Source organism: Protopterus annectens, chromosome 2.part0 (assembly GCF_019279795.1).
Source record: "Protopterus annectens isolate FY-2018-M chromosome 2.part0, PAN1.0, whole genome shotgun sequence".
Lineage (NCBI taxonomy): Eukaryota > Metazoa > Chordata > Ceratodontiformes > Protopteridae > Protopterus > Protopterus annectens.
Window position 1 is genome coordinate 1,459,330,953 of NC_056728.1, and position 22,252 is coordinate 1,459,353,204.

General features: G+C 37.3%; 1 protein-coding gene across 2 annotated transcripts in view; it reads left to right on the plus strand.

Annotated features, from left to right (window-relative positions):
* The window catches only part of LOC122793532, a 781,784-nt gene that overhangs the window by 333,892 nt on the left and 425,640 nt on the right, over positions 1-22,252 (plus strand). For both annotated transcript variants that reach the window (XM_044061662.1, XM_044061663.1), the window contains exon 5: positions 20,247-20,360. In XM_044061662.1, coding sequence (XP_043917597.1) covers positions 20,247-20,360 — 114 coding nt within the window. The remainder of the gene's footprint in view (positions 1-20,246; positions 20,361-22,252) is intronic.

Genomic DNA, 22,252 nt, shown 5'->3' on the forward strand with positions numbered 1-22,252 from the left:
TTGTTCTGATTGTAGTTCACAGGGTCCTGGGTGCAAGACTTGGCAATGAAATGCATGGTGGTAACACAGCATTTTATTCTAGCAACTTTCCAAGATTATGCAAGCAATGTTTAAAATGTGTCCCTTGTTTTTGCCCCCCCCCCCCCAATAAATTTTGGCTTTTTACAGATTTCTTGTGCTTCAAAGTTGAGAGATACAGTTGAGTGTCGAGAGCATTTCACAAGGAGCTGAGAGCTTGAAGAGAAGTTTAGTGCTGCTTATGCTGTGATTGCTTGTGTTGTTAATAGCACAACAGGTAGTATACTTGCTTTTGATGCAGAAGACTGTGGGTTCAACTCCCACAGTATATAGATGCATTACTGTACTGTGTTGTACTTTTAAAGGGGTGAATGCTGCAGTCCTGAGAATGTCCTCTTTGGCAGAGATACCTAGTAACCATGAACCTGTTCCAGTTTGCCATCCATTCCCTATTGCAATATTATTAGCTTATCATTTTTTTAATGTAGCATAGACAATTTATTCCTCAAGAACAACGGGCACTACATTTGTAGATGAAACAATGAAATATAAAGTTGTGTGCTAGCAGCAACCTCTTCATTAGTTACAGATCTCTTTAATGTGGAATTATTTAGATGGCTTTTACTTCTGCAGAGATTGTGCATATTTGCTGATACTAGTGGATCGTAGAAGTTTGAGTAAACTTTTATGATGGAAATGTTCTGAATTGGGCAGTTTTGTCATTATTGGTGCATGCATTTTGTTTCATTGTTTACTGGAAAAATGTTCAAAACAATACATTTAAAATGCCGTCTAACAACTATACTGTATTATACAAGGAATATAATTTAATATAACCAGGAAGGTGTATCAAAGAACACATGTATGTTTCCTGTGCAAGGGGCCTATGATTTGAAAACGGCCCAAGTTAATCTTTATCTGGCAATGGCCAGATGTATTTTCTTTGAATGTGGGTTTTGATGCTGTTTTAATGAATGTGAGTTTCAAGGGCAGAGAAGTTTTAATGCTAAGTCTATTTTCATTGTGAAACTGCATTGCTTTGTTTAACAGATGTATATTAGTGTTTGTGCTGTAAAATGTAAAATAAAACTTTTAAATGAAATTCAAATCATTGTAGAAGAAAAGCAGTATGCACATTACAGTGTTTATGGTAAATGGGGTGAAATAGCAATGTAATGGGACACTAGAATAGCTGCAGGGGTGAGGCCCCATTCGGCCATAATTTTGTGAGGGGGGGAAGGGTGGCAAATTCAGCCCCTGCTGGACTATACCTTTCAACTGTCCAGATTTTTGCAGAATTAATAGATTTTTGCTTCTTATTTTTGATTTGTTCCTCATGACATTTGTGGTTTTCTGGCAAATCATTTAGGAATGAAGTCACTAAATAATGACAGACATTGAGTTTCAGACTTCATAAACATCGGAAAAATGCATGATAAAGCAAGACCTGTTATTCTGTCAACTGTCTAAGTTTATACAAGAGCAATTTTTAGTACTGTTTGTATTTTCCCCCAATATATTTGACCTTGTCCAGATTTCCTGTGTTAAGAGGTTGATAGGTATAAGTAAATAAATTAGTTTATAGAATTAGGTATATCCAGACCTCTCAACTGTCCCCGATTTTAGCTCAAAATGTTGCTCTCTCCCTAATAATCCCTCTGCAAAATGACAAGTTTGGAAGAAAAGGTGGAGGGTTTACAATTAATAAATAATTGTAATGATCAGAGTTATAGATTACTTTTCATTTCAGAAATGCATGTAGATTATCTTGTCAGCTGCTGAAGTTAACAGTACTAATATTAAATGTGTCCCTTCTTTGAAAGTTTCCCAACTGTATTGTGTGGCTATTTTATATTTTTGCATCACATTTTTGATCCCTTTTTCATAAAATTGTGGTTTTCTGCCAAATTAGTGGCAAATAATTAAAGAATGAAGTTAGAAAATAATGACAGACATTTGAGTTTCAGATTTCATAACCTTCAGAAAATTCATACTAATGCAAGGCCTACTATTCTATTATCTTTCTAAGTTTATAAGAGCAATATTAAAAAAATTGTCCTTATTTTTGGGCCTTTGTTCCACTTCTATTTATGGTTTTGTCCAGATTTCCTGCTCTGAGGTTGAGAGGTATGACAAATGTGTCAGGGCCATCACCGTCAGCCAGAGACATTTCAAATTGTGACATACTTGTTGCACCCCACTCCCTCACGTGGTGACTCTGGATGTGTCCAAGCAAGGCAAGGAGCAGTTATGCAGTGTAAGTGTGCAAAGCATCCTCCCATCCAAGGTAGAACAAGTACTACAGTGGCTTTTCATCTCTCCTTGATTTTGCAGAATGTTCTGGTTTTCTGTCATATTTTTATACCGTTAATTTATGCTTCTTCTTATTCAGAAAATGCATGTTGTTGCAGAGCCTGTTGCTCTTTGTTTAAGTAGCAGTGCTTTAATGACCATCAGGTAAGGTTGTCTGAGATTTTAAGATGCAAGTAAGCTTTAATAAGCATACTGTTAAAGAATTACCAACATTGAAAGCCTTTTTGTTGTTGCCATGCAGAGAATATTTACATAACTAGATTGTGTATAAGCCTTAGGTATTGAAATGCATATGACAGTATTTGTAATAAAGGGCAGGATTACAGTATTTTCAGAAGCTCATTACATTTGCTGGAGGCTTGCAGTCATCTTTGCAGGCTTTACCCATAAACTAAACAGAATGCCAATCTATCATGTGTGGTCCATAACCTGTGCAGTAATCCTTTAAGCAATTTATCTTGAGCTTGTTTCTTGTTTGATGTTCATTTTTTACTTTGATCATGTTTTCCCCATGAAACAAGTAGATAGTTGTTGTCAGGCAGCACAACTTTTTTGGATAAGAAACATTTTTACAAGTGGGGGTATCACAGAGATTGCTACTTTCAGCACGTTACTTGGTACTTTTATAAAGCTGAATATAAATTATAATTAGAACTGCAGTGCAAGGAGAAGTGATTTGAGTTGAGTGCTGCTTGTTTTTTATACTTGATTTTGACCAGCATTCCAGTAATATATTTAAAAAGTAATTTATTTTTTCATGCCTCACAACCTTTTCTTCTATACCTCATTTTGTATTGATTGGACTGTCATAATGATGATTTGGCACCCAGGGCAGCGTATTTAATTAAAGTCACAGTTTTTGCATTTTTTTTAGCATAGACCCACCCCTTTCTAGTTGGCCACAACCATTCCTGTTGGCCCCACCCATTCAGCTGTCTCCTGCAGACCCCTTTGATTTGAAGCCACCAGCTGCCACTGGCAATGAATACTGACCTTTTTTCACTAATCTGATTGAATGTTGAACAGATAGTTTGTTTTAGTTGAGTGGTTGGTGAATAACATGAAATAGGAAAAAGCATATGCCTAAGGGAAGGACCCTATAATTGCAGGCTAAAATTAGGGAAAGAATGGTAATGTCAGTGGCTTAATAGATACACACTCACTGATGATCAAAAGACTGTGGATTCTATTCCGGTACCAGTTACTTGGACTAATTTTCTGGTATTGAAATTGCAATGAAGTAAGCTCATTATCAATAGTTCAAAATAAATCCAAGCAAATGGGAGGTGCTACTATTTATATGGGATACTAGGTCACACCTGTCTGAGTTTCTGTTACCTCAGATGGAGGTAAAAGAGTTTAGGCACTGAGTAAAAAAAAAGAAAAGGAGTAGCGGCATTTTATATTTACTAATTTATTTATTTATTTATTTACAGTTTGATGGCCGGGGAGGTCAACTGGGCTCAAGGGGGCCCATTTTCAGTGGAGGCCCGGGGAGAAAAGCTCCATATTACATAGTAAAAATAGCACAATTAAGCACATTTTTATATTACATAGTAGAACTAAGCAAAGTATAACAACAAAATAGATGAATATACATTACATACTTACATGATGACAGATTAGAGTAGTATTAGTACAGGGTTTAAGTTGTACAGAGGTTGTAAATCATCAGTGGATGGTATACAAACTAACATTGTAAGATGGTAGTAAATAAGATTAATCCCAGGAAAGAGAAGAATAAGGTGGGAAGTACATTAAGTACAATGAGTGCATTAAAGTAATAGGCAGGTTAGGTAGGTAGAGTATAATTGCATTTCCAATTATAGGAGAGGTAGGAATGGAGCTGGGTTTTAAATTGTTCAAAGTTTTCAGTGGTTCTTAGAGAATGAGGGAGAGAATTCCATGTCTTGGCTAAGGAGAAGGATAGGAGAAGATGACCAGCTGGACGATTTGGTTTGTATACGGAAATTAGATTTTGGTGGGCAGATCTTAGAGTTCTATGTGGGATATATGATGGTAGGATGTTTGTTAGAGCTGGGAATTTAGTAGGGTTAAAGATAATCTTGTGGGTTGTAGTGAGTTGGAGGTAGTCAAGGTAGTTGGGCAGCTCTAGCCAATTCAGCAGGTGGAGAGACATGCAGTGGTGGGTGGAGTATTTGGATATAGTGGCAAATTTTGAGATTTTATTGTAAAAGATTTCCAGTTTGGAGGAAATAGATGAAGATAGGTTGGTTAGTAGGGGAGCACCATACAATAGTGACGGTAGTAAGTAGGTAGTGGTGAGTGTCTGTCTTGTAGTAGGGGATAGAAAGTGGGAGTTTCTGCACAGCATGCCAAGTTTCTGATGTGTTTTCTTAATATTTAGCTGAATGTGAGTGTCGAATATTAGATGTTCATCAATAGTAACCCCGACGAGTTTAGCAAAAGGAACAACTTCTATAGTGGAGTTGGCATGGCTGATAATATTGAAAGAAGTTTTGTCAAGATGGAGGGATTTTGAGGGAGAGAATAGTAGAATTTTAGATTTGTTGGCATTCAGAGAGAGGTGATTTTGAAGCATCCAGTTCTCAGTAGTTGAGAAGGCAGTTTGAGTTTTTGTTTGGAGGTCAGGAAGGTTGGAAGCAGAGCAGACTAGAGTTGAGTCATCTGCATGCTGGACAATCTTAGTGTTAGGAATGACTGCATGGAAATCATTAATAAATATATTAAAGAGCATTGGGCTGAGTATGGATCCCTGGGGTACCCCGGTTGGGGTAGGAAGGAAGGATGAGATGCCAGTTTTCCATTTTATGGCCTGAAATCTGTCAGAGAGATAGCTGTTGAACCAAGTAAGGGTATTCTGAGAGAGATTAAGGTTAGAGAGGTGGTTTAGGAGGTGGGCATGGGAGACTGTGTCATAAGCCTTGGAGAGATCAAGAAGGACTGTGAATACAAGTGTTCTTTAGTCACGGGCATGGTTTACTATGTCAAGGAAAGAGAGAAGACCCGTTGTTGTGCTATGGCCAGGACGGAAACCATGTTGTGTGGGGGTGAGGAGTTGTTTTTTGGTAAGGAAAGGCATGAGCTGGAGCTAGATACATTTCTCAAGGATTTTTATAATTGGGGAGAATATAGCTATAGGTCGGAAGTTAGAAATGTTATTATTTTTGCCTCCTTCGTGGAGGGGTAAGATGAAGGCTGCACACCACAGTTTGGGGACATATGACTCCTGTATGGATCTATTAATGAGAATACTGATGGGGGTGGCAATACTGCCTGCTGCCAGTTTTAGAAAGAGTGAGGGGATATTGTTAGGGGCACTGGAGCAAGGCTTAAGCTTAGAGAGAAGCTTTTTATGTATGAGGTGGGGATGGGTTTGAGATGAAATATGGGAGGAGCATTAGGGATGGAGGGTTGGGTAGAGGGTTTGGGTTGGAAGGATGGGATGTTTGGGAAGGTCTTGGTGAGTTCTGCTATAGAGTTAGTAAAGAAGGAGTTGAATAGAGTAGCTATTTCTATGTCAGATTTGGTGGTGTCAGGGCAGGGAATATTTTGGTAATTGGGTTGAGGAGAGAGTTGATGGAGTTCCAGAATTGTTTGGGGTTCTTGGAATGATTAGACTGGAGTTTGGTATAGTAAGATGTTTTTATCCTGTATAATTTGTTTTTTGGCAAGGTTACGTAGTTGCTTATATTTAAGAAGGGTGTCAGGGTGCTTATTGTGATGGTAAAGTTTCAAGGTCTTGTCTCTTAGATGCATAAGTGATTTGGTGTCTTTAGTTAGCCATGGGGTGGAATTGGGCTTTATATATTTTGTTCTTGGTGGGGCTTGGGAGTTTAGGGTATTTAAGAAGGTTGAGTTGAAGAGTTCCACGGCGTTGTCTAGGGGGAGAGTTTTTAGATTGTCCCAGTTTCTAAGATTGAGTGTATTGGAGAAAGTTGTGGGGTTAAAGTTAGTAAGGTTTCTTGCATGAATATATTGGTGTAGGTGAGGACTGGAGGGGGTTGCTCTATGGATGAAGGCTGGTAAGTGGTCACTAATGGAGTCTGGTAAGATGCCTGTGTGTAGGATTTTATTTGGGTGAGATACTAGGATCCAGTCAAGTGTGGAGCCTGGGGGTTGTTTTTATTAGGTCTGGTGATGACATTTGTAAGCAGAGTGAAATTTAATAGATTGATTGCTATGGAGGGATTATTGGTATTTATTTTGTTCCAGTCGATGATTACATCTCCTAGTATGTAAGTTTAAAGCTTAATATTAGTTGAGGCTCATAGAAGAATTTCTTCTAGGGTGGTTGTATTGTTTCCAGGGGGATATAGAGGGCCATAACACAAATGCTTTTATAGTTATTCACTTTGAGTATTCCTATGACTAGTTCAGCGTTATTGAATTGGGGAATAGGATTTTGGTAGGGAGTGATGGAGAGTAGGCTAGAAAAGATTAAGGCCACTCCTCCTCTTTTCCTATTTTGGCAGTCATATCTGAGAGCCTGAAACCCAGGGGGAAGGATTTTGGAGTCAGAAATGTGGGGTTTTAGCCATGTCTCAGTGACAGCTACTATGTCAGGTAGGGTATGGCATAGCCAAGCATGGAAGTGGGTTGTTTTGTTTTTTAGACTTTGGGCATTAATGGTTAGTACTTTGAGATATTTATTTTTATTTATTTATTTTATTTTACATTTGTTGACTGGATTAGTCCGACTGGATACATATCCATTTTCAGCGGAGGCCCGGGGAGAAAAGCTCCACACTAAAAAAAAACATAAATTTACATACAGATAAATTTACAAATAACATACCATTTTCATTAAAAAAAAACATAAATTTACATACAGATAAGTTTACAAATAACATACCAATTTCATCAGAGGTTCAGGGAGAGAGCACCTTGGTAAAAACATAATTATACAATCAGAAAATTCCCAATTAATGATATGTAAGAATAGGTACTGTAGGAACATTTAGCATCAGTGAGGTAAGGATTATAAGCTAAGTGGACAGTGAATTAACCTTGTTCCGCAGTAATACCCTAGGCCTTATAAGGTGAAGGCAGACCTAGAAGAGTCTGATTCCTATGAAAGAGCAGAGATGACTGTTTGGTGGAACTGAGGAGTTCCAATTGTGGGTAGCTTGCACTAAGAAGGAGAGAGAAGCCCTTAGTTAGGAGAAAGTGGGTGGTGGGAGACTTTTTGGATTAGTCTGGATTAGCACATGGGCATAGCCAATGTGACTTTAAGAATTCTTTAAGATTATTTTTAAATCGGCTAAGCGAGGTAATAGATCTTAGGTTATTAGGATCTTAGGTTATTTAGGGTTGGTAATATTTGTTGAGGTGGGAGGAGTAAGATTGTTTCTGGTAATAGGACCTGGGTTGGGGTGTATGTCTCCTGCTAAGCTTAGGCAGTTAAAGGGGAAAGGGAGCAGGGGCTTTGGTTTGCTTCTTGGGCTTTCTGGGAAGTGTAGTATAGCTTTAGGTATGTGTTGTTTTATTCAGGAGGGTAGGAGTTTTTGGTTTGAAGTAGTGAAGTAGGTTTGGTTGAACTAGAGAGGAGGATATAGTGTGAAAGTGAGACCTGGTAAGATGAGGATGGGTGTTGGTGGTGGTGGTGGGGGATAGGAAAGAAGGAGGAAGCTTGTAAGAGGAATAGGAGGTAGCACGGCATAGAGGGATTAGAAGAAGTAAGGTGAGTGAGGGGATGAGAAAGGTTTGAGAAAGTGGAGAAAGCATGATATGAGTAGAATGTATGTTGTTGACTGGTAGGGGGTAGTGAGAATGAAAGATGGAGGAGTATAGATTTGAATATAGGACTTATGGTGTGGGAGGGGAGGGGCAATTAAGTATTGGACAATGGGTAGGGGAGGGGTTAATAAGAAATTGAATGGAAGCAAACAAACTGTGCACATAGATGGAAGCAAGTAACACAAAAGATAAATCTACAGCAACCAGTTTATTAGTTTGAGTGCTTTCATCTGCCTTAAGCCTCAGACTTTATCAAGTTTTTCTGATGAAGTCTGAGGCTTAAGGCTGACAAAAGCACTCAAACTAATAAACTGGTTGCTGTGGATTTATCGTTTGTGTTACTTGCTTCCATCTACGTGTAAATAAATTGAATGGATTGGTTGAAAGAGGAAGGGGAGGGAATAATGGCTAGAATAAAAGTGGGAGTAGTGGGGGCAGGGTGGAAATTGGGGGCAGGGTAGGGGAGAGGAGTGAGCCTGCAGAGTGAATGGAGTGGGTACAGCCAAGAGAGAGAATGGCTGGAGTCAATCAGTGGAGTCTGGAGCAAGGAAACCTGGAGGGAATGCAGGGGCAGGTAGCAGAGGTAAGTCCACACTCTGTGGTCAGGCGATAGAAGGTAAAGTAAGATATATTAGAGAGGAAGCAAGCCAGCAGGAATAAATGTAGGATGCACATAAAGTAAGCAATCCAGCAGTAAGGGATTTATGATAAGGAAGTGGGTCTGCTTCAGCAGGAGCATGGGTGTACTGTAAAGTCTAGGAAGAGAGTATAGGTTGGTGGATAATGCCACCTAGTGGCTAAGGAGGAGAATGACAGCCTAGGACCCAGATCAGCCAGAAAAAGGGAGTAAAATACAGGAGAGTTATGAGGGGGAAAAACAAGTAAAGATAAAAAATCACCATAGACAGCTTTTCAGGCACAGGGGGAGCACATGCTCTACTGTATTGGGAGCACCAAATAACAGCTAAACACAGGTACATACACAATATGGAAATGAAACTTGAGGGAGCACTTTGGGAGTCCTGGAGACGATTTCCTTTCTGGGAGTTGTCTTTGCAGGGTGATAGAGAGGGATGGAAGCACCCGGAGTTGCTGTGGTGCAGACAGACTATATAGAAATAAAACTTGAGGAGCACTTCGGGAGTCCTGGAGGAGATTTCCTTTCAGAGAGTTGTCTTTGCAGAGTGATAGGGAGGGATGGAAGCACCCGGAGTTGCCACAGTGCAGACAGACTATATGGAGACAGACTATATGGAAATGAAACTTGAGAGAGCAATTCAGGAGTCCTGGAGGAGATTTCCTTTCAAGGAGTTGTCTTTGCAGAGTGATAGAGAGGGATGGAAGCACCCGAAGTTGCCATGGTGCAGACAGACTATATGGAAATGAAACTTGAGGGAGCACTTTGGGAGTCCTGGAGGAGATTTCCTTTCAGGGAGTTGTCTTTGCAAAGTGATAGAGAGGGATGGAAGCACCCATCGTTGCAGCGGTGCAGACCAACTATATGGAAATGAAACTTGAGGGAGCACTTCAGGAGTCCTGGAGGAGATTTTCTTTCAGGGAGTTGTCTTTGCAGAGTGATAGAGATGGATGGAAGCAGCCGGAGTTGCCGTGGTGCAGACAGCGGGCGAGGAGGAGCAGCCTATGGCGGAGCAGAGCATAGCAGGTCAGGGAAATATTTAAAAATCCTTAGATCCTTAAAACTTAGATGTCACAAAGTATGCAGTCACATGTTGCTATAGTATAAACAATATTTACAACAGCATAATGAAAAAAGCATAATTAAGAGAATATTAATGACATCACCTTCATCCACAACCCTTCTGCCATAACCAAAACTTAATTTCCATATTATCAAAGTTCATATTACATAAAACAGCTTTAAGTATTCCTCAATGATAATATACTTAAATGGATATAACAACTATATTTCTACAGCATTTTATGTTCTATAAAACATGTTAACAACTTGTTTTTCCTTTGTTTTCAAGCCTTGAATGTTTGTCACTCTTTATGTTACTTGAAAGGTACTGTGTTTCATACATCTCTACATAATATTTGTTAATTTTTGGGAAATGTTGTAAACTTTATGGTTTATTAAGATTACAGTCTTAACCTTGTGGTTTACATCATGGGTAAAAAGGATGATTTAGTTAGTCCACCTAACCAGTCAACAAAATAAATAAAGTGCTTTTACATGCAATTCCTGTAAAGAACGATACTGCATAGAATCTTCCTATTGTGACGTGTATGTGAATTTCTCTCCTTGCCATTAAAATATCTTGAGTTCCTTTCTCAAGCACCTGCCAAGCAAGTATAATATTCTTTCGTAGTATCTATATAGCATAATTTCCTGTAATTTCCTATATTTGCTATAGTTAACTACATACATTTACTTCTTCCTGATATTCCTACCAGATGTCATATTTTTTTCCTTTACTATAGCTTCCCATCTTAATTTATATGTTAATACAGCTCTCAATAATATATATATATATATATATATATATATATATATATATATATATATATACACACACACACACACACATATATATATATATATATATATATATATAGATTTGTATTATGTATAATGAATTTTAAAACTTAAAACAAATGAAAATAAAATAAATAATCAGGTTAGTTAAACCCTACTCCATGATTCTCATCATAATATAAAATCCTTTACTTGATCAGTTTATTCTAGATCCCCTAAAATATCCCCAATTTACTCTCCTTTCCAAATAATCTGCAAAAGGTTCCATAATATGTCACAGTCCCTCACCTAATTATATTGTATTAATAATATGCATATGTATATATATATATATATATATATATATATATATATATATATATATATTTTTTTTTCTCTCTCTCTTATATTCTCCAGCTATATTTTCATCCATCCATTATAATATCTAGCTGTCACTATATAATTCACAGTATCTGTATTTCATCCATAGTAAAATATCTCCCCTGTATTCTGATACTGCCCCATAACCATTACTCTTTTCAGTATTCACAAAACAGCCCCCTTTCCTAGTGCTTCCAGTAATAGAACAGGCCCTTTCATACATAACCTGTTTTCGTTACCGGCACCTCATCATCAGCATGAGCTCAAACTACAATCCATCCAATCATTGTGAATCATTACTAAAGCAAATAATATCCTACTAAGACAACAGCTTTGTGTTAGCATATCTGCTTCCCCAACCATCGACTAACAAATGGTCAAACTTTAGGTGAAGCATAACTCATCCTGCAAAAACATATTATTCAAAAATATACCACACCTAATTATGTTACACAGAAGTAAAAGTCTTACAGCTATTACATGACAATTTCATTTCTTATTTCCATTAATTTTTTACTTTCAAACTATCTCTGTCACTAATAGCAACAGTTCTGTATCTATATTTTTCTTAAATGTCATTACCTCTAATAACATAAACTGGTATTAGACATGAAGCAATTGACTTAGAACACCAGCATCCTTTACTACTGCCATCACATATAGTACACCAACGTCCATATCTACTTCTATCATACATAGGTAAACCAGCACCCATATCTACTACCATCACATATAGGTACACCAGCATCCTTACCTACTACCATCATACATATTAGGTACATTTCATCCATATGTACTACCATCACATGTAGTCACAAACATCATTGCCTACTACCATCACACAATCACACATAGGTACACTAACTACAATGCCAGCCACCATCACACATAGATACATCAACATCCATATCTACTACCATCACACATAGGTATACTAATATCAGTACCTAAGAACATCACATGTAGGTACACCAACATAGATGTCTACAACCATCATACATAGGTATACAATATCCATACCTACTACCATCACACATAGACACACCAACATCCTTACCTACTACCATCACACATAGACTAACATCCATATCTACTACTATTATATATAAGTACACCAACATCCATATATACTTCTATCACACATAAGTACACCAGCACCCATATCTACTACCATCACAAATAGCTACATCAACTTCCATAAATACTACAATCAGATCTAGGTACACCAACATCAATGACTACTACCATCACATATAGGCATACCAACATCCATGCCTGCTACCACTGCACAGTAAACCAACATCCGTATTTCCTACCATCAGATATAGGTACACCAATATCAATGCTTGTAACCATCACATATAGGTGTACAAACATCCAAACCTACTACCATCACACAAAGGTATACCAACTTCCATACTTGTTACTATCACACATATGTATACCAAAACCAATACCTTACTACCATCACACATAGGCACACCAACATCCTTTCCTACTACTATCTCTCATAGGTACACCAACATCCATACCTACTACCATCACATGTAGGTACACCAACATCCATACCCACTATAATCACACATAGGTACACCAACATCCATACCCACTATAATCACACATAGGCACACCAGCATCCTTTCCTACTAGTATCTTACATAGGTACACCTACATCCATACCTACTATCATCACATGTAAATATACCAACATCCTTACCTACTACCAGCACACAAAGGTATACCAACATCCATACCTACTACCTTCACACATAGGTACACCTACATCCATACCTACTACCATCACATGTAAATATACCAACATCCATACCTACTACCATCATGCATAGATACACCAACATCCATGCCCACTATAATGACACATAGGTACTGTGAAGGCTGCCAGCCTAGCCAGATAGAATTTTATAGATAATTCTGTCATCTGTAAATATTAATGTAAACCACAAGCTTGTTGTCTTAAATGGTAAAAATAGTGTTACATGTGGAACTGGAAAATAATGTAACAACTGTGCACTCTGCTGTAAGGAAGCTAAATCAAGCATTTCATGACTGTCTTTGATCTTTAAAGTTGGCTCCGGCCTGTCTAGGTGAAGGAATTCTTGCTATTTTTTTAAAGCCAGAGTTAATGGCCAGAATTTGCATGCGTAAATGTCCTTTATGGCTTTGCTTCTTGACCTGGTGTGAGCTTACTAAAGAATGTAAATGTCGTTTCTGTTAGCCTGGGAACCCAGGGAAGTGTGAAGAATGATGTAATGGGAACCAGGAATGTGGTTTTACAAACAGAGAGAATCAGAGAGCATTAAGCATTTTTGTCTTGACTATCCATCTCATCACCACTCTGCATTTGCTCTATATGTAAGTTTACCTTAGACTTGTGTTTTCTCTTATAAATAGCTAGAAACTAGAAATATTAGACTAAGTGTTTTTCTGTGATGTCAGAACTATACTACTGAATTATTTTAAGTATTTCTCTGTCATCTCTGAACTCTTGACTAGCACTGTGTAGTACGAAGTATTGTCTTGTGTTTTTATTATTTATTATTAAATATTTTAAACCTTTTCAACTGTGGCTGCTTTGTGTAGAGATAATTTAAGCTCTAGAGTACACTGCATGTATATAGTGATCCTGTACCAAGTTACTCTAATAAGCCTTGACTGTTTAGTCACACTTACCATTTGGATAATAATATTGCACAGTAATAATTGGACATCCTTTTAAGGGCCTTTGGGTAGCTGATAAATATTAGCTGGGTGGTGGTAGTGATTTCTACCATATAGTCTGGGTAAAAGGGGCACAGCTGGAGAACCTGTGCCAGCCTTTCCCAGGAGTGTCTGTGTGGTTGTATAAACTCTTCTCAAAGTGTGGGTGTGTGTGTGTGTCAGCTACTTGGGCAGGGACATGAAGCACTGGTTGGACAGAGAGGATGCTGGAGGTTTTAGCTTGCCCACTAGGCTGAGATCTTGATCCTATAGCTGTGCCAGTGGGGAGTCTTATTAGGGACCTGGAGAGCAAGGCAGTGACCAGCCCTGGACTGACTATGATTTCTGTGTGCTCTTAAGGGAAATTGCACTTTACTGTGTGTATTTGTTATCCTTTCCTCCTATATGAGATGTTCCTCACTAGTGTTAGTGGTGAGGATTGAGGCTCCTTGATTGCTGGGCCAGGGCACGGGTGTCACAGGTACACCAACATACATGCCTACTACTGTCACATATAGGCACATCTACTTCCATACCTTCTACCATCACATGTAGGTACACCAACATCCTTAACTACTACCATCACGCCTAGATACGCCAACATCCATACCCACTATAATGGCACATAGGTGCACCAACATACATGCCTACTACCGTCACATATAGGTAACCTACCTCCATACCTTCTACCATCCCATGTAGGTACATCGACATCCTTAGCTACTACCATCACATACAGCCAAATGTACTATCATCACACATAAGGACACCAACAATCGTACCTGCTACCATCACATACAGGTATGCCAACATCTATGCCTACTACTATCACACATATGTATACTGATATCTATGCCTACTATCATCACACATACATACACTGATATGCATACCTACTACCATCACATATAGTTATACCACCATACCTACATAATGTCATAGCACATAGGTCTACTAACATCAATACCTACCACCATCACTCATAGGTGCAACAACATCCATACCTACTGCCATCATACACAGGTACACCAGCATTTATACCCACTACCATCACGCACAGGTACACCAACATCCATACTTAATACCATCACACTTAGGTGAAAAAACATCCATATCTACTACTGTCACACAAAGGTACACCAACATTCATACCTATTAGCATCTCACAAACACACACCAACATCCTTATCTAATACCATCACACAGAGGTACAACAATGTCCATACCTACTATCATCGCTCATAGATACACCAGCATTCATATCTACTACCACCACCATACACAGAAACACCAAACAATACCTATATATTAGCATCACAAATAGGTACACCACCAGCCATATCTAATACTATCACATGTAGGTATACCATATCAATGCCTACTACCATAATATATAGGTATACCTACATCTATACCTACTACCATCACACATAGGTAGTCCAACATACATACCTACTGATAGGTACACCAACATTCATACCTAATAGCATCACATGTGGATACATATAACATATAGGTACTCCAACATTCATATCTATTATCACCATACATAGATACATCAGCTCATACCTACTGGAATCAAGCATAAGAACACCAGCATCCGTATCTGCTACCATCACATGTAGGTACACCAACATCCATACCTACTATCATCACACATATGTAAAGCAGCATCCATACCTAATACCATAATAAATAGGTACACTAACATCCATACCTACTACTATCACACCTAGGTGTTACAACATCCATGCCTACTACCATCACACATAGATACACCTACATCATTGCCTACTGCCTACTACCATCACACATATTTATACCAACATCCATACCTAATACCAACACACATAGGTACACCAACATCCATACCTACTACAATCACACATATGTATACCAACATCAATACCTAATAGGATTGCACATGGGTACACCAACATTCATACCTACTACCATCAAACATAGGTACAACAACATAGATGCCTATTACCATCAGACATAGGTACACCAACACCCATGTTTACTATCATCACATCTAGGTACACCAACATCAGTGCCTACTACCATCACACACAGATACACCAACATCCATAACTACTACTTTCACACATAGGTGCACCAACATCCATGCTTACTGTCATCACAAATAGGTACACTAATGTCAATCCCAACTATCATTACACGTAGATGCACCAACATCCATACCTGCTGCCACTGTGTACAGATACTGTAATCCAAACAATCACCAGATGATGCGGCGGACTGTTATTTGTATTATGGCGCTTTTTTAGAATAATAATACCCCCTTCTTCAGGACACCACAATATTAAACCATTAATTATGTTAATTACTTAAAATTATTTAAAGAAAGGCTGCTGTTTTTGCTCCCAAAATATCCTATAAATACACAGTGTATTTATAGGATATTTTGGGAGCAAAACAGCAGCCTTTCTTTAAAGAATTTTAAGTAATTAACATAATTAATGGTTTAATTACTGTGTATCATCCAATTATGATTTGTATATTTAAAGAAGGCTTTGGGGTTGTATAATTGTGTATGTCTGAAGAAGGTTGGGGTATTACCCTCAATTAAAGCACAATAAAACAGTCTGTACATCATCTGGTGATCTGCTTTGGTCGTTTCTACTTTTTGTTTGGATTACAGTTTTAGTTTTGTTTTTCTGAATTTTACTGTGTACAGATACACTAACATCCATACCAACTAACATAACACATAGGACCAACAACATCCACACTTACTACCATTTAACTCATTCACTCCAATGGAGTTCAGGAAGTTTACACTGCAACTTCCAATGGGCAGAGCCTAAGCCTTTAGACAGAATCAAATTATGTCCTCGAATTTCAAACAAATGTTCATATCACTAGAACCATATGGGTTATGAAAGGAGTAAAAATGGCAAATCCTTCAGCACAAACTATTTTATAGTGGTAGTATTCTTTAGGTACAAGGTCTTAAACTGAATTTTATAAGTCACAGTAAACACCCTAACTATTATGTTTGCAATATTTTGCGAACAACTTATATCAGCAACCACTGAAGTTACACACATACTGTCAGCAGCATTTTATTCATCTAGCTGAGAGCTTTCATAAGAGGCTAAGGAGTTCTGTCTGTGTTACTTGGTTGTTGAAATATTTAGAAAATGTGAAAATTATATCTATATAAATTAATATCATAAAAACAACAGTTAATATCTCATTACCTGCATTAGACAAGAGGTCAAATATTAATGCAGTTGATTTTGTCATTGTGTATGATTTAAGATAAGATCTTTTAAAACCTTGTACGTAGCATGGTTTTGGAATTATTGATGCAAATATGAATAAGCAATATTTGACACCTGTAGGCGTCAGTAGGAGTTAACTGCAGATGCACCTGGAGGCACCACTCAGATGTAATGAGTTAACATAGCTACAGCAACATCCATACCTACTACCATCATATATAGGTACAACAACATCTTTACCTACTACCATCACATACAGGTACACCAACACCCATGCTTACTACCATTACATATAAGTACATCAACACCTTACCTACTGCCATTACACATAGATACACCAACATCCATGCCTACTATAACCACACATAGGTACACCAACATCAGTGACTACTACCATTACACATAAATACACCACCATCCATAACTACTACTGTCACACATAGGTGCACCAACATTCATGCCTCTTAACATCACACATAGATATACTAACATCAGTGCCAACTACCATCACACACACAGATACACAACACCCATACCTACCTCCATAACACATAAGATTGATACCATCCATACCCACTGTAATCACATATAGGTACATCAACATGGATAACTAAAGGGACATAAGCCAATCAAAAGCAAGCAAAATCTTACTAAAAACACACAAAGATGAGACGATCTTAAAACAGATCTTTACCTGCCATTCATAGTAACATACAAATAATCCAGTCAACAACTAAAATCACTGAAAAGTGAACAACTGAGAGAGGCATGGACACACTCATTTGATCTGTTCTATCAAAACACATTATCCTCCCTCATTACTGACTTAATGTGATCAAAAGAAGAAAAAAGAGGGTAATATATGTATCTGTATAACAAACAACGATCCTAGCCTACAAAAATAATTCAAAAGGAAATTAGAGACCATGACCATGCCTGCAAAAGAAGAGCAAAGAGATCTCAACATTTAAATCAACAATAGGACGTAACCTGGTGATGCACAACCATAAAAACATGAACCAATCATGAATAAAACTACTAAAAAATGTAATCAAGAAAAATCAAGAGATGTTGAAATAAATTATAACACAAACACAAACAGCCTATCAAAACTTCATAAAAACTATCCAATAAACTACTAAGCACAAAATACTAAACCAATACTGTAGCAGTACAACATGACCTATCAGTAAACAACTAAAAAATATATGGGCCAATAATATTATTTATACAGATGCATTATCCACTTACACTACTAAATGAAAAAAGGAACATAAGTATCAACAATCAAAAAATCAAAAAAAAAAAAATAGTTAAAGCAAAATCAAACACCCAATGCCAAAAATGACCATAACCATTACTGCAAAAGCAAACCAAACCTTTGTAATTATGTGTAAAAAAAATACCATCAATAAATAAATAATGATAATAATAAATAATAAAAATCTAAAAAATACAAACTAGTCATAAAGCCTCTAACAAAGTAACCTACAACCAAACCAAATATATATGCATGCATATGTATAAAAGAAATGAAACCATCTACAATAACTAAAATAAATACCCAATCACTTTATCTAAAAAGGGGGCGTGATTTAAGATGCATTTTCATTGGTACATGATCATCCAATCTCCATCCCTTATCATCCCTTAACAAAATGATCCACTTAAGCTCATTTTCTTCAGTATTATTCCTAACATCTCCTTCTCTCAAAGTAATCCTTGTCAGTTGAAAACCAAGAAAACAAAATAATGTGATTCACCATAGTAAAGCCCATGTCTGGATAATGCATTATGAGAGTCAGAAGCCCTTATATTGTATAAATGTTCATAGACCCTCTCCTTTAATGAACAATCTGTTTTTCCAACATAAAAAGATGAGCAACGCAGGCATCTAACCAAGTACACTAAATGCTTAGAATTGCAATCAGTGAAAAAGAAAAAAAAAAGACCTTCCCTGAGGTGGGATGAATGAAAAAGTCAGTGTTAGGTGCACCTTTTTCCTCACCTACTACCATCACATATAGGTATACGAACATCCATACCAATTACCATCACACATAGGTGAACCATTTTTTTCTGATTCATTTTCTCTTTAGATATCATTCACCTGTCTGATCAAGACTGATAAGATTCATTTGTCTGGATCATTTCCCCATATTGACATCATATCCTGTTGAAATACCTCTTCACTTACCAATGACAAATTATTTTTATCCCTTTCCCTATCTTTATTATTTCTTAGTTTACTCCAATGCCTGCCCACATGGAAATATAACCTAAAAAGAAATCAACTATCACCCATTAGCCACTTTTAATACTGTGTCTTGAAAAATAACATAATCTCTGTTTTAATAAGTAATGTATATGGAGAACATAACAAAGTTTCAGTTTTAAGCATCCCTTTTATATAAATGGATTCCCTTTCCTTCCCCGAGTTCAAATAACCAGTTCTACATATGCGAATTTATTCAATACACTATTAAAGATCAAATAGACTTACTGTTTGGTATAAACCTTTAAACATATTATACTATATATCACAGTAATTTCAAACTTAGCCTGTTTTATCATGCTCATACCTTTCCTAAATTTAGATTGAAGTCACTTAAGCAAACTGTATCCTATCCATATTACTATTAGGAAAACACTGGAGCTCCTCAGTTTTTCCCTTTTACTTGGAGTCATTGGAGCAAAAGCAGAAAAAAATATATAAATATAGTGGTTTGCTTTCTTATATCTGTAATATCTGTAACTATTATCCTTCCAGAATTTAACACTACCTTTTCTATAATCTTTATCATTGTGTGGTGACGTCATATACCATTCCAGTACATTATTCCACTCCAAATAACCATAAAACATTTCTACCTCAAACAAATTCTAGTATTTCCATTTGATGTTTCTCAAAAAAATTTCTCATCTGGTAGAGAAATCAAATTAAAATATACAGATAAACCCATTCTCAGTATCTCTAACCCCCATAAATCTGAATTCATAATGCTAACATTCAAAGAAATGTCTTAGATTGTTTGTTTTTTACTTTCAGGAACACCCCCGCCCCCCATACCTGTCACATCATTCATGATTACCTATCCAACGTTATTGGCCTATTGTAAATTCAGTTAGGTAGGCAGTAGTGGTAAGATCATGTAAAACTGAGGATGGGTTTGAAAGGGAATAACTATATCATATAGAAAGTACATTATCATGTGAATGAAATATTCATAATATATATTTTTGACTTCTGTTGTTTGAGGTGCACAGTACAACATAGATTGTCAACTAAAATAATACATTATACTTCTGGTATTGAAATTACTAGCAAAATAAGTGTATTTCACCTTTAAATATCATTTGTGTTTTAGAACATGAAAAATTTGGAAGAAAAGGTCACTGGAATGAGCAACAAAATGAGGATACTACAGTTAATGGTAGAGGGTCTGCAAGGAAACTCCAGTGGAATGCTCCCTAATGCCAAGGTAATATAATCTTTTGATGCTCTAAAATGAACAGTTACACAAATACAAATGCAATAAATCTTCCAAGAGTTAACATATGCTGGTAGTTTTTGTGAAGACTGATATTTGTGGGCCTTCTTCCTCCTTAAAACTGCATTGCTGCCTGTTGTTAATGATACATAGATAATGCCATCAACATTTTCAGTCATATTTTATGATCTGAGTTTACTGTACGCTGTTCTGTCACTCCATTGCAGTCACACATTTTGTTTAATACATGGTCATGTTTCTCAAAGAAACGGCAGCATGCAGATAATGTAATTTTAGATCTCTAAAAGGTCTGTCTATATTGCTGCAAGAAAGGAACATATTAGATCAAACAAAGCATAGTGCCAGTATCTTATGTAAGTTGGTGTTGTTGTTTTTCGGCTTTTCCTGGTTAGGGATCGCCACAGTAGAACTCCGGTCTGCTAACAATTGGCAGTAGATTTTGATGAACGCTGAAGTGCCAGCTCAACGTTACAGAGGCATATTCTTCAGATATAAGTCAAAACTCCATGCTGATGACCCTGTTGCACAGGGATGGCTAGTCCCAAAAGGCTTACTCACCAGGGGCGCAAACTCTAAAGGCAATCACAGTTATACTATTCATTTTACACAAAATGTTATTTATTGTTTATACCTTTAAACAATGTAACCAGATAAACTGCAACACTATTGGCACTGGTTAAACTCTGACATGAATATTTTTTCAATATTTAAACTTTGTGATATTGCTAATATGAGATCACATTTAACAGTAAAAAACTAAGATGTTAACATCTAACATAAACAGATTCATAGGTAAGTACTAGGCTAGCTGCCCTTGTGGACCATTTAAGCCTAGTCAGTTTCCCTTTTGGTGCATGAATTAGCCTATCCTGTTTGGAGTTGGATTGTCCTTACTTATCCCATGGTCAGTAATTACATATAACCCCTTGTGAGAATAACTGGGATCATACAATAGATAATCTGAGGAGAACCAAGCATGTGATAAAGTATTCAAGATTTACACCTGTCCATTAGTAATGCAAGGAGCAGTCCTGGGGTAAATTTTCTAATTACTCATCCACAGATCCAAGGTGTGCTTGAATATGGACAAGTATGAGCTGTGTTTTACATGGACAGGGAGGAAGTTCCAGAGCAATGGTATCCTCTAGGAGATATACTTGTCCATCCAAACTGCTCTGTTAATGTTGCAGAAGATGTTTAGTTCCATGGGCTGAGTATGTCTGATGCCATTTGATTTACTGACATGCAGCAGGTCTACCAGTATTGGGTCAAAAGATGCCTTGTGTGCCAGAAGTAGGTAACCTCTTACTGGAGTGTAATGATAGAGATTTGACATGGTCCACATAGTACAGATTGTTTAGGTTTTGTATCCTTTTAGGAAGGCATGTCTGTGGGCAGTCCAATTGTTGCATGTCTCTTGACAGATACATGCCAAAGGTGATATTATACTCAATGACTGCCCCAATGAGAGCTGAGTAAAGGGGAACAATGACATCTATCAAACACAGTCCCTTTGTTTATAAGCTCGACAGTCTGGAAGGGCTTTCTTACAACTGTGGATACATGTTGGTCAAAAGTTAGATCATCGTCCAGCTAAGTTCCCACATACCAAACTATTAGGTCAACTCTTAGAGGCATGTTGTGAATGTAGCAGTTCCCTGGGGTAGACAACTTCCCAAAGGATACAATAATGTTGTTTTGGCATTTAGTTTCAGTCCATGCTGGCATCATCTATTTGTTTAGGACAAACACTACTACATGATGGTATTTGGGGATTCAATGGCTACTCCTAGTTTACAGACATCTGCAAACTTAGTCAGCTAGAGCCCTTTGGTATTGGTTTTCACTTCAGAGAAGTAGAG